Genomic DNA, 17,080 nt, shown 5'->3' with positions numbered 1-17,080 from the left:
ACTCAATCAGACCGCAGGAACTGCTGGTAAGCACTTAATAAACTCTTTGCTTGCCAATCTTGCCAATTGATGTACGTAATTGTTAACATTTTCCAAGTAATTTTTCCAGATATTAATTGCTTAGTTTATTTCTTTATTCATAAATAATCTACAGTAACAGACTGCTGTTGTGTGTGTGTATTTAATTGCATATTATGTCATCTTATTAAAAATGCATTTCAAGTAAATGCAAAAAGAATTATACAGCAATTTGTGATGAGTTCGATTTTATGAGTTTTCATATTGTAAATGTACAAAATCAGTTACCAATATAAATTAAGACTAAGGACAAGTCTAGGTTATGTTGTACTGAATGTTCTGCCGACTGATGGATGTTCTCCACAAACATTGAAATATCAGCTAGGTGTATTGGAGTGCGTTGCCATGCATCACAGGGCTATTACGCCATCTAGTGGCAACTATGCAACCCACAGCTGCATCAGGGCTGATGTCTTGTTGCACTTGTAAATATTAGCAGACTTGCTATACCATAATAAAGATTTTTCTTTTACAGGGGCCCTTCCATACTAGTAATCTGACGTGACTGTCAAATAAGAGGTGTTTGACTTGTTTTAGCAAATATCTCATGAAAATCATCATTCAAATGTTGATAAGAGTGTTCATTTTAGTAAATTCTAGCAAATTCCATGTTCATAAGGTAACATACAAGTAAATTATTGTTTTAGGTTTTACTCTTTAAAGATATCACAATTGCTCACAATTTTATGGGCTGCTCTGTGGTTCTTCTGAATTGATAATATATTATTGTGCCCTCTTATGGTGCTATGTTAGTCCCATGGGTATGGAAGAATTCCACGAAAAACAGCATCTATTGGATCATTCATGAACAAAAAAATCATTGGCATGATGGCAAAATATGCTGGTTAAATTACAATGCTGCCTCTGCTGGATTATATGAATACTGCTCAGTTGAAAACAGTGTAAAAACAAACAAGTACAGTACAGTGTTGCATTCAAAAGTCTGAGTGTGGTGAGTCTGTACTCAGTACAGTGTCAGGGAGTTTTTCTCAGCTCTTGACACTACTGGCTCATCAGTGTCTTTCTGACGGAAATGGGCAGAGCCTTAGAAGCACAGGCCAAAGATGAAAAATATTAGAGGCCTCAGCAAATTGCTGCTGTAGGCAACTTTTTTTATTGTACTGTAAAGTACAACAGATGCTGGACACCAGAGATAAGCTGTCATAGCTATCTTCATTTTTGTCCTCGCAAGCTGGCAAGAAGTTCTTGTAAATGAAACCGCAGTGTCAGCTTGGAGGTACAACAGGAGGGCTCAAAAGGAGGAAGTGGGTTCCTGCATCAAGGCTGTGTTGCAAGAGTGTCAGAGTGTGAGCTTAAGGCCAGGCCTCAGAGTACTGGGGAGGCAATACTGGACTATTGAGTTGAGTGTCATCCTTAAGTAACTTAAAATCTGTGCATTAAATGGTGTGCTATGAGCATGACTAAAGATGGAGATGGTCAATACGGTATTCTTTGTGGTTTTAATACAGGCTCACATCTCGTTATGCAGCGTCAAGTCTTCACTAGTTGCTATAATTTTCCGCCTACTTAGCAAAGCAACCAAATGAATCATACATACCTTTTTATTGCAATACTCTACGTCTCGGATCCAAACAGATCTGAAGTGACAGTTTAAAAGCAACAGCTTGTTATGACATAAACAAGTAATTGTTTTTTTTTTTGTTTTTTTTAAGAACGCCTCTGCTCATTGTTTACATTCCATCATACCCCTCTTGGTGTACCAGGATCACTTGATTATGTGATTTTGGCTTCAGCATGTCATCAAGCATCATGCTCACATCAGGCACCTTTCCTTAGATGAGAACCGAAAAGAATGTGAAGCTGTTTGTACTTTTGAGTGAGTCATTTTCCAGTGAAATACAGCAAAGAGAGCAAGTGGAGAAATCATGCATTATGAAACATGGTTGGCTGCCATTGTGTTCTTGATCCCTTAAGAAAGCTGTTGCAGAGGTACAAGTTTGGTGTGATCTTTGATCAGTAGTTTAGAGCAGTCACGAAGACCTTTAAGTCTCAAGAGGGAATGGCAACCATATTGTACCGTGTCATGACTTAAGTGCTTGTGGTTCACTTGTGGTGAAACCACCTCCATCTGATCGAGTGCTGTGACAAGGACTGTCCCTGTGAATGCAATGTTTCCCCAATTAGTCACTCGCTCCCCTGTTACTCACCCCACTTAAAACAGGAAGGGGGTGGTGTTTTGAAGGTTGCGCTCTCTTCCTCTTGTCTGAAGCCAAATGACAATGAACATCTTAAGTTTATATTAGTCAGTGTGTGTAAGGTCAAAGCAAGTTCATATGATGCAGCAAGAGTGCCCTTACCAAGGGCAGTGCTGTTCCAGCTTGTAGTTTTGCTTAACCCAGGGCAAACTGAGTCCTGCTCAAATTGTATACTGTATATAAGTAAGAGCAGAGGTTGAAAACATTTAGTTACTGATGGTAATGTCAAGTAAATTGGTTTATGAGGCCTTCTGTCTGAATGGTTAATATATAATGTTATGCCAACACCGATATCTTACCAGTATGATATTTAGATCTTGTGAACATCCACTGTAGTGTGGATTGCGGTAAACATCAAAGGTCAGGAAGCGGCTGGGATATTACATTATTTTATAGAATAAATATATTTTTATATAGTTCTGAGTTCTGAATACTTCAGGTACAGCAAATTAATACTGCATTCATCCGTGGGGGCCTGGGTAGCTCAGCGAGTATTGACGCAGTCTACTACCCCTGGAGTCATGAGTTCGAATCCAGGGCGTGCTGAGTGACTCCAGCCAGCTCTCATAAGCAACCAAATTGGCCCGGTTGCTAGAGAGGGTAGAGTCACATGGGGTAACCTCCTCATGGTCGAGATTAGGAGTTTTTGCTCTCGATGGGGCACGTGGTAAGTTGTGCGTGGATCGTGGAGAGTAGCATGAGTCTCCACATGCTGTGAGTCTCCACGGTGTCATGCACAGCAAGCCACGTGATAAAATGCATGGATTGCAAATCTCAGAAGCGGTGGCAACTGAGATTTGTTCTCCACCTCCCGGATTGAGGTGAGTAGCTGCGCCACCACGAGGACCTACTAAGTAGTGGAAAATGGGAATTCCAAATTGGGAGAAAAGGGGATAAAATTAATACAAAAAAATAAATAAAATAAATAAAGCGTTCATCCAAAACTAGACTTTGTTACATATAAATCAATTTATTTAGATTTAGGTCCATAGTGATATTGACTCTTTCCTCAATCTTGCTTCATAGGAATGGGAGCTGGTTGTCCTGGGAAAGTTGAAGTGGAACCTGGCTGCTGTCACTCCCAATGACTTTATTGAGCATATTATGAGGAAACTTCCGCTTCCTGAGGATAAGCTGGACCTGATCCGTAAACACGTTCAGACTTTCATTGCTCTTTGTGCAACAGGTAATGTATTCAATGATATACAAGTTTTGTTCCACACATTCATTAATTTGGTTCAACCACACATCATATACCATCTCAATGTAAACATTACTGTAGCTTCTCCGTATCCATCCTTGTTAGTTACAGTGGTGTGCTTTAATTGTGCAACAGCAATGCACCCCAACAGCACTTTGGATGTAGCAAATAAATTATAACGAATTAAGAATTTAGAACGGAAATGAAAAAGTTCCAAAAAAGTAGTTGGTAATTTCTATCACCACTTTTGCATGTTCTTTGTATGCTTTGCATTTCTCTTTCCATTATGTTTTGAAAGTAAATTTGGTGCTGATATCTTGCATCTTCACTTCAATCAGTTTCAGAATATCCACATTTCTGTTTCTATACCTGAATTTAAAGTTGACTTCTGTAGGTTAGTGTCTATGGTAACTTTATTCAGATTCTTGTTGCAGGCAGATTATCAAAAACAATCTCATTACATTCATTTGAAACTATGTGGACTGAAATAGTCTTGTGTAATGGAGAGAATTGCTCAGGAAGCCTTATGTGCTTGCCTGGTATGTTTGGCAGGCACATCAGTGGCTAGCCCTGTATGCAATGGCACTTCAAATGGCAGTTATATAGTTAAGGACATTCCTGCATGCTGGTGAGCTCATGGCTAAGCTGCCTGTGCCCTTAGAGGTGGACCACCTTTAGGAGATCAACCATGGAGATGAGAGGAGGGTGAGGAAACGTGAGGAGTGTATTGTTCAGGAAGACTTGCAGACTGGAGTGAAATTAAAAATGACATTTATTTGATGAATATAAAACAGAAATGTAATGTCCCTCTTTGGCATAAGCCCCTAGCTAATGGTGCGATGATGTACAGCTGCTTGTCTTCCCACTAGAACTACGTCGTGCTTACATTTCCAACCGAGCCAAACAGTGAAGCATGTCATTTTTTCATATCTTATCCCCTCTTCTCACGCCTCCCAGATGCTCCAGGGCATGATGACATTCCCATGATCAGCAGCATTTGTGGGGCTGGTTCTCCCAACCAAGCCAAGCCCAACATCACCATAGGCAGTAATGAGATCCAGTGCACCACCCTTGTCCCCCAGGCTTCTCTCTTCCTCCCTGAGGTTGCTCAGCTTCCCAAGAAATTCAGGAGTGACTCCAACTTTGGGGAAAGTAGTATTCGAGGAAGAGTGGGATAGCTGGCAGGTCTTTAAACATGGAACTTTTGATGTGGATTCTCTGGTTGGAATGTGCAAATGATATTGTAAAATATTTTGTGAAACTGCTCTAACATGAGTCATTGACAGAATCCATGGAACCTGTTTTGAATCGTGTTGAAGGGACAATCCATCTCTTGAGTTTAATAGGATTTGTGATTGCTGGGAGAAGAAAAAAAGCTGAGCGAAATTTGTTTTTTAGATGGTTGGGAATTAGAGATACAAGTGGAACACACCCCATCTGTAATCTTTTAAAACATCTTTTGTGTTTAAAAATACACAAACTAGGTTTCTAGGTTAACAACAAGGATTTGCAGTGTATCTAGAATATTTTAGTTGCTAGGCAGATGCCTTGACTGCTGCTTCTTTTTCCTCTGTATACTTTGCATTCTTTGCCGAGAATTCAGCATCCCCCTCTTTTCGGAGACATGCATAAATCAAGGCCCCTGTATCTGAATGAGAAAAGAAGAGAATCAAAAAGACGGCTAATTTTTAATGGTTCCTCGCTTTTGATAAAACTGTTCCGTTTAGAGCACTTGGTAAGATTTGGAAAGGCAGATTAGACCAGTTCAGTACTAATTAATAACATGGACGGACCTTTCAGAGATATGCAAATGGCTGGAAGGCTCAGCTAGAGACTCCAAGAAAGGAGACAAAAGGAACGACCCACCATTTCATATGCAGAGGCATGTAAGGGTCAGTACAGAAGGAGCACCTGATAGAACGTTTCTCCTGAGGGCAGTCTGTTGCAGGCCTGCACAGGAACAAGCTCATTAAAAGCGATTATGTCCCATTCTTCCTGTTAAACACCCAGCACCCCCTCTACTTCTCCTTACAGTTTGTTTGTAGATGTATAAGAAGAAACAGACATCAGACACGGTATGATATTAGACGGAAGAATATATGAATGAATGAATGAATAACTGAATGAACTTTGCATTTATATATTGCTTTTCTGACACTACACTCAAATCGCTTTACACAGTGAACAGGGGACTCTCCTCGACCACCACGAGTGTGCAGCATCCACCTGGATGATGCAACGGCAGTCATAGTGCATCAGTACGCTCACCACACACCAGCTATTGGTGGAGAGGAGAGAGTGGAGAGATAGAGTCAAATGGATGGGGATTAATAGGAAGCCATGTCTGATAAGAGCCAATGGATGAACTTCATCCAATATGCGTCTCCCTCATAAATGAAATTTCATTACTTTGGCCCTTATAAAATAATTAAGTCAGTCTTTGCCTCAAAATTATACCCTTTCATATCTGGATACAGCGGGAAAGCACTGGTATTTGTGTTAATAGAGGAAGGTTTGATTATTCACAGATAACTGTGAGTCTTCTTACTTTAAATGCTTTGAATAATTTCTTTCGTCCATGCAGCAAAAACAATGTACCATAGAATTTCCTTCTCTGTGTGTCATGCATAAGTGGTTTATGAGTTGTTTTCCCATACTAATTAAAACCACATAACTTCTGAAAGTCCTAATTTGGCTAATACTCCAAGCCTAAAATGCTTTTTGTAACAAATTATATATGTCACATGGTCAGGAAGGTTTCATGATGTGGGAGGCAAACTTCAAACATCAGGCAAGTGTTAAGCTGACTGAAGAAAAACATCATTGGGACCATGATAAAACCAGTGTTTTGTGGGTAGAGATCCTCTTCTCTTTCTTCCACTGTTTTCTTGTCCTATCAGTGAAATCCTATAGGAAAAATAAATAACTAGTGACATGTTGAGAGTTAAGCAGGCCTGAAAATTAAATCTACCAATTCATTTCTCACTCAAGAGGCTCTGTTTCCTCCCACACTGGCCTGACTGCTGTTGCTCAAGACTCCGTACTGGAGCAATACTGAAACAAGTTGTTACAGGATTTTAACAGTCAAAGAGGATTCCTGTTTTCAATTCATCTGTATTACTATGCCTTAAAAGGGCAGACAAACACCGCTTTTGATGATGAAATTACTTAAAGGTCTGTGACAGATTGGACCTTTCTCAAAAATGACAAGAGAAATGTAGTTACTGTAATCTAAATATATCAAGTAATGTGATATATGATGCCGTAATATCCTAGAAATTACTTACATCCTTTTACTGCACATTGATTTCTATTGTTTTTACATATAGTCCCATAATAAGATGCAACATAGCTGAGATATTAAAATATAATTTCTTTGCAGTACAGTATGGCATAGGTTTAAAAAATGGTAGGAAAGTTTTGTCTGTACCAATACACTAGCATTTATTGGAATATGTGTAGTGTGGCCAGATGATTTTAACAGAAACAAACAGAGCAGACGCTTTAGAATGCAACCCCTCTTGTTACTCCACAAGAGTTTACACTGTCTTTAAGAACGCTCACTTGCATGCTTTAAGTGACTTGTTCCATTTGACTGTAGACTGCAGTGGGTTATATTCAATGATGCTAAATAAAAAATATTTATGTTTGACCTTTATTAATCAGCCAAATGTGGCTGCCCAAAATGGAACTTCCTGTAAGCTCGGCGATTAGTAAGCTTTGCATCTTCATGGAAGCCTGGCATTTGATTTATTGCCCCTCAAATCATCGTTCTCTTTGGCTGTTTCTAAACTTTCCAGATGCTTAATTAATTAACAAGTTAAATGCATATACAGTGCATTGCACCCACCAAGGAGCTGGCTGTGTTGGCACAGGTCTGGGGATGCAGTGTGGCAAGGGAAGGAGAATGGTCCATTGAAAGTGGTGAGAGGCTGGTATACCAGGCCAGCCAGCCACCGCTTACTAGAAGCCTTCCATCACAGGCGTCCCCACTCAGCTACATACACTGTTTATCCTCTGAATGAATATCAATGAAGGAGGCGCAGAATACAGCCATTCTTCCCATACTACTCTCACAAACCAGAGTGTTCAGCTCTGCCACTAACACGCGTGTACTCTTGTTCCCTCGACAAACCTGGCTTGTGTGAAAAATCAGCTTGTAGCCCACTTAGCACACACTAGCTAGATGTTTTGTCTCCCTGTTGCAAAGGAAGAGTTGCAATGCAATTTGTTTTTTGTTTTTTTCGCTTGTTTCAATACATTTTTCTCTGGCCTGGTTTCAACTACAAAGGGACGAGTGTATAATAAGTTAATTTATTTGTTAACACTGAGCCACAAAACCAGAAAATGGCTGGCTCTGAATGTTAAGAAGGCAATGAAGGGAAGGCCCGTCATCTATCAAAGAGCTCATGTCTTTGAGATTTCCTGAGAAGAAAAGGCAAGAAAAATCAACCTCCGAGTCATGACACACAGTTTACTTTGCAATTGAATGTGGCAATATGGTAATGCAAAGGCTGCCAGGGAGTGTGGGACTGTGAGCCCAGAGATGGCCCAGCATCCGAGAAATAACATGGGGGGGAATGAGGTGGGTAGGAGGCTCTTTTCTTCTGCCTAAACTTACGAAGGTCTGGACACTGACTAAAGAATGATGCACCCCCCAGCCACCCCTGCTGTCTTATACCCAACAACACCCTCCCCCAACACCCATCCTTTGTGCAGACTGTCAGTTTGAATTGGAATCCACAGAGAGGGCTTGATGTTGCCTCTCTCAATTGGATGAGATGAGGTGATGATTTTGGACAATGAGGCCACACTCTCTAGCTCACTAGACCCAGGTCCGCCAGTGGCATCACTCAATTAATATGCTAAAATATAGTAGCGATGCTGATAAAAATCCTAGGTTGTTGTAACAACAAAGCCTGAGCATGTGTGCCAGTCACTGGCCCCAACCTTAGGGCTACGTGTCTAAGAAAAATGTTGAAACAGACTTGGAAAAAAATTAAAAGCAGGAACCATAGAAAAAGAAGAAAGAAAGAAATCAATGAGGCAGGGGGCAGACAGCCTAAGCGGTTCAGTTATTTCTCCCTGTTCTTTCTTGTTTCCACTTTCTTTCTCCCCCTCTCTCAGTCAGTCGTTTTTTTGGGCTTCAGGCCCGTCTTATTTGCATTATGAATGACAGTGAGAAAGCTAACAAGGTTATTGGTCTTTGAGATGTACGCCTGTGACCACACGTGGAAAAAGGACCTACAGCAGTGAGCACTGGCAGGGGGACTGTGGCTCTTTATTCCATCCTTTCCAAAGGCTTTAGGGCTTTTTTTACAGGGAGCACGCGATTTACTTAAGAGCTGTAAGAAAAGGGCCCGATCTGCAAGGGGTGACTGGAGTAGAGGGATGGGGGTGAGGGTGCTTTTCTGATTCTTTTCAAGCTAATTGATCCCTTATTATCCTGGGTTGCAGTCATTAGCAAGACTGTGCATAGACCTAATGGAAGGGCCTTTATTTATTAGTATTTTTGATTTCTGTTATTTTCATATGTATTTCACTATATCAATGCATAATCTTAACTGTTGAATAAAACTGCAGGAAAATAGATGCACAGTGCCTCTGTAGAGGATAGAGTGCATGTACATGAACTGAAAGCATGACAGATCCTAATGCTTGGTCTGCTCTCCCCTTAGATTTCAACTTTGCAATGTACCCTCCATCCATGATCGCAACGGGCAGTGTGGCAGCGGCTATCTGTGGCCTTCAGCTCAACAGCACTAACCGCTCGTTGTGGGGAGAAAATCTTACAAAGTTGCTTGCCAAGATCACAAACACAGAAGTTGTGAGTATTGCTACTATGACACTAAATTTCAAATTTAGTAATGCAACTTCTAATTATTACTATGATACATTGGTTTTCCCTGGAGGCAGTTGGCTCCATGATTTTATATTTGAAAGTCTTTACACTAGGTAATTTTCATATTTAAAAACATACATTTAAAAATAAAAGTGTGGGGGGGTCATATGCTTATAGGGGTGCTCTGTAATTTAAAACAGTGACCCTCCTAGGCGATTCTTCCTTTTGGCTGCCGAAAGCACCATGATAGCAAAGATATTGGTTATCAGTGGAGTAAGTGTTGCTGTGCCTGTAGGACTGTGAGAGGAGACTGTGCATTTCCCCTATTTACTCAATGGGCTTGGGTCCAGCTCCAATTCAATTTCACATTCAGCCGCTGAATTACTGGAAGTGAAATGGTATTGACCCTGACTGGGAGACTGTAAGGAGAGAATCAACAGGGCTAGGGGAAAGTGTCAGGGATACTATGGTTTTATGCAAATGACTTGCATACAAATTCACACATACTGTCCCACAAGGGACCACCTCATGGTCCTTTAGTTTCTCATTAGGGTGACGTGTAAAAGCATAATTAAAAATATAACTATATTATATAAAACATATTATATGCTACCCAAGATACCCTAGAGTGCACTGTTGCTGGTAAAATGCCTGCTGCCCCAGCATGTGGTGTGTGAAGTTGTGCACCATGGCTGAGGAAAAACAAATAATTTTCCAGTGGAGTAAAGGTGCTCAGTGTCTGAGGAGTGTGAGGTCCAAGGCAGAAGGAATGAACCGCCTGCTCCATGAACAACTCGTCACATTGCTAAATGCCAACAAGCTATACCTTTGAAAACTTGCAGGTAGAGTGAACACATGCTAGCCTGAGCATACTGATTTTTAGAGCCTAAAGAGAGGGAAACAAAATGGTTAATCTGTGATGCAAATCATAGACTTTGTACACTGATGACTACTGCAAATATATCTCTGTAGTGAAGTTATAACATTTGTATAAAGCTGTACTGTGTATACTAGTGTCTAGATTTGGCCTTACACTAGATTTGACTGGGACAAATAACTTACTGAGTAGTTTGGGGTAGGGGTGTGATGGTTTATATCTCTGTCAAACCATATTTTTACCCACCCACTTTATTGATAGTCTATCAAAATTGTATTTGCGTAATTATGAGAGGAAAAAATCATAGAGGTCCAGTCTAAATTAAATAAAATGGAGAAAACTAATGGTGGTTTGCCATTTGATTAATCGGGCAAATTAAATGTCTGTGATTAAAAATGTTACCCCAATAGATTCAGATTTCTTAGGATTTATGGAAACTTAAGGACAAATGGACTCACTACTTTCATAACTGAAACATCTTTCATGACTAACCTGGGAATAGCTTGTGAAAAATCAAAGGATACTGTATCTAAGGCAGGAGAGAAGATGAAATGAGACCTAGTTGAATATCTCAATAAAAAGATTTTTATGTACAGCAAAATGTTTCCTCAGTGTATGAGGACCTTCCAGATTGAGGCAGAGGTTGGGAGGTGAGCGGTCAAACAGAGTATGAAGGAAAGTCTACCTTATGCCAGATGATGCTGCCAGGCTACCCACGGCAACCCTGCTGACATTTGTGGTGTCAAGTGCCTGTAGTTTCCAGTAGACATATGATAGGGCAGCCAGGCTTTTTCAGTCGCCTTTGGAATGTCTGTGTATCTTAAGACACACCTGGCAGAGAATACTGTGTGCTGCAGTAAGGTAAACAGTTGCATGCCAAAACTGGATGGATAAAAAAATTGGCTTGAAGTTTTAGCAAATACTCTATGGTCACTCTAAGAAAGAAGCAAAAAGCTCCTTGGCCCCACAGTTTTAATTTCTTTTATCTATGCTGTTCACTGGCTTTGCACCACATTTATTGATAATTTATGGTGTTCTTGTGGGATTCGTGTTGGTAGCATGGCTCCCTGTGCCACTACAATACAGAACAAATTAAAGCTCTCTGGTTTGGATTACTGATTGGGAAGGGAGACATTGATGTGCATGTGTTTAGTTCACTCACAGTGAAAGCTCTTTGAGATACTGGAGTTTCTAAAAGTAGGTGAAATGTTAGTTACTTTGGGTCTGGCATGTTGAGAATGCTCCTTTGCCTTAAGTCATAATGCCAAAGGACGCTGATTTTTGCAGCTGAAAAGTACATTTTTAGAGACTCTGTTCAAGGCTTTTTTGGTACACAGGATCATGAGTTAGACCCCCTGGCCTCTTGCATTAGGCCTCTGGGACATCTTAATCCCTTTCATTTCTCAATGCTGTGATGGCCTTGCTCTGAACCCAGCAATCCTTGCTTTCACTCACCAATAAAGAACAGATATCTACTTCTGTGGCTATTAAAGTGGCTTCTGCATGGTCTCTCAGTTTGGTTTCTTCTGTCCAAGATGGCACACACTGAGTGACATCACAATGACTGAAATTGGTTCCTCAGTAGAGCTAGAGTTTCCTTGTTGTTTCAATCCATTTTCATTAACTGGTCAGGCTTTAACAAATGTAGCCACGTTCCAGTAGGATCGACAGTGTTTTTGATGAGGATGGCATTGTATTCAGCAGGAACCACCCACCCGATTTAGCCAGTACCACCTTCTTCTAGGTGTAATCTTTGAGATCCTCTTCTAGAGCAAGTTCTGGTTCTACAAGTAGTCACACATTGAAGCTATAAGAGTTTCCTGAATTAAGCCTTTGGGGCTTGGCATGAGTTTGGTTCTGCAGCTATAAAGAGCAGCACACAGGGAAGTTTCTTTTAAGAAGTTGGGCCTGGCATACTTGTGGTAAGACACAGGCAGATCCTTTATATGTTTTATGCTTTAGTTAATTTTCCTGAAGGAATTTAAGACTAATAACGGCACACTGTGGTGGGAAACAGGGGACTTGGAGAAATTACAAGGATGGCAACCATTGTCATCCTCAGTGACACAGAAGACAATGCCCTCCTCATTGCACCAGGCTCTTCTTTAACAAAAGTCATAAACATGCCTGCCCAAAACAGCTGTATAGCAACTATTACTACTGGTTAACTTTTTTAGGTGGTTCCAGGACTTCTTTTTTTTTTTTTTTTTATGTCTTCCATCATTCACACAATACACCTTAGACATTTTCTTGTGTGATAGCTTTTTCAGACCTTCTACAGGCATAAAATACTTGCCTGGCTCAGGAGTTGTGCATAACATAGTTTCAGACTTTGGCCCATCGGTTTTTAATTAGCAGTAAATGTAAAAGGAATGCAGCCTTTTCACAAGCACCACATTCTCCATAGGCTCTACCCATGGGCCGTGCACAGCAAAACTTCCCACAGGCTCCTGGTGTGCCACAAACCTTCCCACTAAACAGAAGGGAGAGCTTTGATCACAGCACATCCATTTAGCTACACTAGAGGGCATCAACCCTCATCTTAGGGACAGAGCGACCTAGTGTGTTAGCCATTTTAAGTCTGTCATGTGCTCTTTGGAGACACCCACTGGCTGGCCAAGAAGTTTGTCATTGCATTGTGTACTTGTTTAATTATATCTATAAAATATTTTATCTAGCTATAGTTGGTAAATGTGTATATTCTTAGCTCTATAAAGCAGGAAGAAGAATCTGGTGGGCTCAAGTGAGATCCCCTAAGGGTATTATATGCTGATGTGAAAATGAGAGGGTGAAAAACTTAAAGATACACCACCTTGGTTTATCCACAGCACATTGATGCAATTATCAGAGCTAATTGTGGTACAGCTTTTGATTTCACAATTCACAGAGCAACTTCTACCATTGTGGGTGCATGTTTATTTGTACTACCGGTAGTCTCAGATAAGAAGCAATAACAGGTTGTTACTTGATGCTAAACTTAAGCCTATGAATGTTATGTACACCTACATGTAATATTACTGAATTTTAGTTACATTTTGTGCCGGCACTGTAAGCAACCAACAGAAGTGTGAATTTATTTCCTCTTATTCACATAGTATACTGAACTAGTGTCCAAGGTGAAAAAAGGCATCTCTGGATAAGCACAGACAGATCCCATTAAGTAACCCTTTGTTTAATGCCATGTGTCTGATGCTGTTTCAGGATGTGCTAAAGGCATGCCAGGAGCAGATTGAAAGAGTGCTGATGAATAACTTGAGGGAAGGCCGCAGGCAGCAGCAGAAACAACAGCAGCAGCAGGAACAGGGTGGACCCCGCAGCAAAGCACTTGATGACCAGGACCAGTCCAGCACCCCCACCGATGTACGAGACATAAATTTGTGAGGCTGCTGCAGGAACGCCGTGATCAGTCTTCAAGAAAAAAAAAACAACAAAAAACAAAAACGACAAAAAAACAAACAACCCCAACAAAAAGTGCTTGCTAGTCTTTGTAGAGTTTGTCTTCATTTTTCAGTACAATTGCTCCTGATAATTACAAAAAAAGACAAAAAATAAATAAATCAAAGCTATTTTAGATTAAAAAAAAAGTTTTAATATTTTTTAAAAGATTTGATACTGATGCAAAAGGTTCTATGGTGCCTCAGACTCTTAGAAGGGAAGCGTGTAGTATTTTACAAACTCTTTTGATTGTGTAAACATAATAATATGATATTTAATGCAAAACAGATGTGTAAAGGGCTTTTTAAAATAGAGAGTCTACTGTATCAGACTGGCATAAAAGGGTACAAATGTGGGGCAATGTTTTTCCTGTTTTGTTGTGTTTTTTTTTTGTTTTGTTTTGTTTTTTTGGTTCATGTTGGAATGCCTGAACTTGAACACACAAAGTGCCATGAGGCTGTTAAATGGATGCACCCAAGTGTGCATTAGGACCAGAAAAAGGGATTAAATTGCAGCAATGAGACAGAAGTCTTGCTCACAGAATGTATGTGTCTTTTGCAAGGACAACGGGGGCTTATGTAATGAGAATAGACAATTATAATTATTTTATTAATATAATAATTATTATTATTATTAAACAAGCAAGTTATTGTCTCTCAGTGCTAAAGTTACAGACACTTCAAATAAGCTTTTGTCAAGCTGCTCGTGTGCATGCATTTATGTGTGGTGTATGTTGGCTCATGTACAAGTGTGTACAAGTTACTCTATATCAGGCACTCTTGTGGGCTTTGTTTAATCATCTATCTGCAAGTGTTGGCAATAGAGACTGGCTCAGGGGTGGGGACCCAGTCAAAGTTCTGGACAGGTGATAGCAAAGGTTTTTTCCACAGTGCTTTTGCCGGCTTTGAGGGCCTCCTGTATCAGTGCCGTATATGAAATGCTTTTATTTACTGGCCTGGAAAATGCTTGAGGGCTGAGCCCAATCCAGTGCACAGAACAAGAGGAGGCAAGAAAAGGGAGCGGACAGAGACAGGTATGTTCCCACATACCTTCTTAAAGTTGTGGATAAGGTTGCTTTTGGTTGCAGCATCCGACTAAATATTACAATTGTATTGGATACAGACAGTCTATTACGTATTTACGTATTTTGTTGTGTGTGTGTGTTGAAGGAGGTTGATTTGTGTTAGCAAAAAGTTGGTCCCTGTCAGGGACAAAGAGGTCAGCTGTGGAGGTCTGGATTTGCAAACAAGTGTGTGTAAATTCTGCAAGCAGTAAAGGAATGTGCATGCAAGAATGATCGAGGATGATGATTGTAAAATGATGATGAAGCCTGGTTGGTTTGCGATGTGAAGCATGCTGCTGAAAGGAGGATACTGATATGGAGTTAGGAGAAGCCAGGAGAAAAACAGCCATGGTTTCCAGAAATCACATGATATTTAAGATGTCTGTCTGTTTGTCTGTTTTTATTTTTGTTTGTCTTGTAGGTGTATGTATCATCTTTGAATTACAGACCAGTATCTACACCAGTTTGATTGGCACTGCCAGCTCATAACTGGGAAGGTATGATGCAAGGATGATGAGTGGCGTAGGTTAACAATTATTGATCTGAGCGTCTTTACTCCATCGCTTTCAACAAAGAAGTATTTTGAGAGCATTTTTCCCATGAGCAACAAATAGTTATAGTTAAGGAGTAATTTTTTTTATTTCATTTTTTTATCATTTCCTTTTTGGGCTGGTTTCCCATGTTTAGATCATGGCATGGTTCGGTTCATCATAGAGTTAAAGCATTGTAAATTGGTGCTTTCCAATGTTGAAAATGTTCACATTATGACAATAACAGCAACAAAATAATAACAATAATTAAACAAATTAATAAAAAAGACCAAAAGACAGAAACCATTCAGATTAAAATGGAAGAGTAATATGTTTGTTGATTTGCACGCTCTAAGGGCAGTTTTCTTGAAATTAGTAAAGAACTAGATTTACTGCACCATTGCAGAAAAACAGTTCAATATAGTGCCTTGAGTCTAATGTAGACGTTCACCCTGTGTTGCCATACATTGGTCAGGCCGCTTAACCATAAGATCCACTACCCAGTCATCCAAAATATGCTGCTTCCAAAGGTTGAACTGGCATGGGTTTTGATAACTTTCACAAAAGTCAGTGGCTAAAAACAGGGTGCATCAGCAGCACAATACAGCTATTATATGCTGAATTCTCATAGCTTACCTTAAAAAGGGGCAGTCGAGCTTAAGTTTGTCTACGTGTATGTGTGTGTTTGTGTGCATGTCTTTCTGTGGGTAAAGGAGTCTGTGAGGAGTTGTACTCATCATAAATTTCCTTGCTTCAGAAATAGTTCTTAGTAACGCTTGAGTTTCACAAGTCACGTTTACTCCATCCTCACACCAAAACCCCCAGTCAATCATGTTGTATTAAGTTAGTCTGTCTTATTATTTTCCCAGTTCTGCTCTGAAAATGAATTACAGTACTGTTATCAGATTGTATGGGTGGCTGTGTGCTTTGACTTTGAATAAGGACCCAAGTTACATTCCTTAAGGGGTATGATACTGTATTCCAAAGTAATGAGAGATGGAAAGGGTGTGAAGACATCAATCAAGTGTCAATATTGTTATTGAGTTATTATTGGGTTTTTTCGCTGCTAAAAAGCTATGATTTTTTGTTTCATCTTATACACAAAAATAACATTACATAGTTGTGATTTCACATCAGTGTGCTGCTATTTTATAAACAATTGTATTATAATTATTTTACTGCTTACAGAATACTTTGAGAATACAGAAGTAGAGGGTAAAAGAAGAACATGAAATGAGTATTCGACTGGAAATGCTCTTTGTACAGTGTGCTCTTATTAAGGCATGTTTCTTTACCTTTTAATATTTTTCTTCCTCTTCTTTCTGTCACATTCTGTAAGCGTGGTATCTCTATACCTCAGGTTTACTGGATATAAAGACTTTCCCATTACCTCACACCACTCACAAACAGTTTTTCTGGAACCTGGAAATGACAGCACATGAAAGAGTTTATGACGTCTTTGTTGTGTCTGATCAACAAGGCTTCCACATGGACTTCAGAAATAGTGGATGGAGGAGAGAAGAAAAGATTTTTGTGGATTATGTTGTTGAGAACGCACCTGCCCTCATTTTTAGAAGTTTTTACGCTGTTTAATATTCTCAAGAACAATGTCTTATGTACTCTGCCCATATCGATGGATGTAAAGTTGTAAATATTGACTAAGACTAAGTCACTGGTTATCAACAACATTAAGAAAAGCTCTCCTCCTTCCACTATAAACCAGATCATGTACCTCAGTTATGTCTGTTGCACAACCTCTGATCAATAAATATTTGCTTTAAAGAATGTGTTGCTATTTTGGGCCTATATTATTCTTCCCTTTTATTGGCAATGTTGAA

General features: G+C 39.9%; 1 protein-coding gene across 1 annotated transcript; it reads left to right on the top strand.

The window, feature by feature from the left end:
* The first annotated feature begins 6 nt into the window (after positions 1-6).
* On the top strand, positions 7-17,028 carry ccnd2a (cyclin D2, a). The gene is made up of 4 exons (XM_052119782.1): positions 7-26; positions 3,321-3,480; positions 9,174-9,322; positions 13,416-17,028. The coding sequence occupies exons 2-4, from the start codon at positions 3,399-3,401 to the stop codon at positions 13,593-13,595; spliced, it is 411 nt and encodes a 136-aa protein (XP_051975742.1). The 5' UTR covers positions 7-26; positions 3,321-3,398; the 3' UTR covers positions 13,596-17,028.
* Positions 17,029-17,080: the final 52 nt, after the last annotated feature.

The sequence above is a fragment of the Xyrauchen texanus genome, chromosome 46 (genome assembly GCF_025860055.1).
Source record: "Xyrauchen texanus isolate HMW12.3.18 chromosome 46, RBS_HiC_50CHRs, whole genome shotgun sequence".
In the NCBI taxonomy this organism is placed as follows: Eukaryota; Metazoa; Chordata; class Actinopteri; order Cypriniformes; family Catostomidae; genus Xyrauchen; species Xyrauchen texanus.
This window is presented reverse-complemented; position numbering and strand designations above follow the sequence as displayed.

What these genes read in the sequence shown, in the direction of transcription:
- ccnd2a (XM_052119782.1), top strand. Translation starts at nt 3,399, where the DNA reads ATGAGGAAACTTCCGCTTCCTGAGGATAAGCTGGACCTGATCCGTAAA. An exon ending in CATTGCTCTTTGTGCAACAG is followed by an intron (nt 3,481 to 9,173) that starts GTAATGTATTCA and finishes CTCTCCCCTTAG; the next exon opens with ATTTCAACTTTGCAATGTAC. An exon ending in AGATCACAAACACAGAAGTT is followed by an intron (nt 9,323 to 13,415) that starts GTGAGTATTGCT and finishes ATGCTGTTTCAG; the next exon opens with GATGTGCTAAAGGCATGCCA.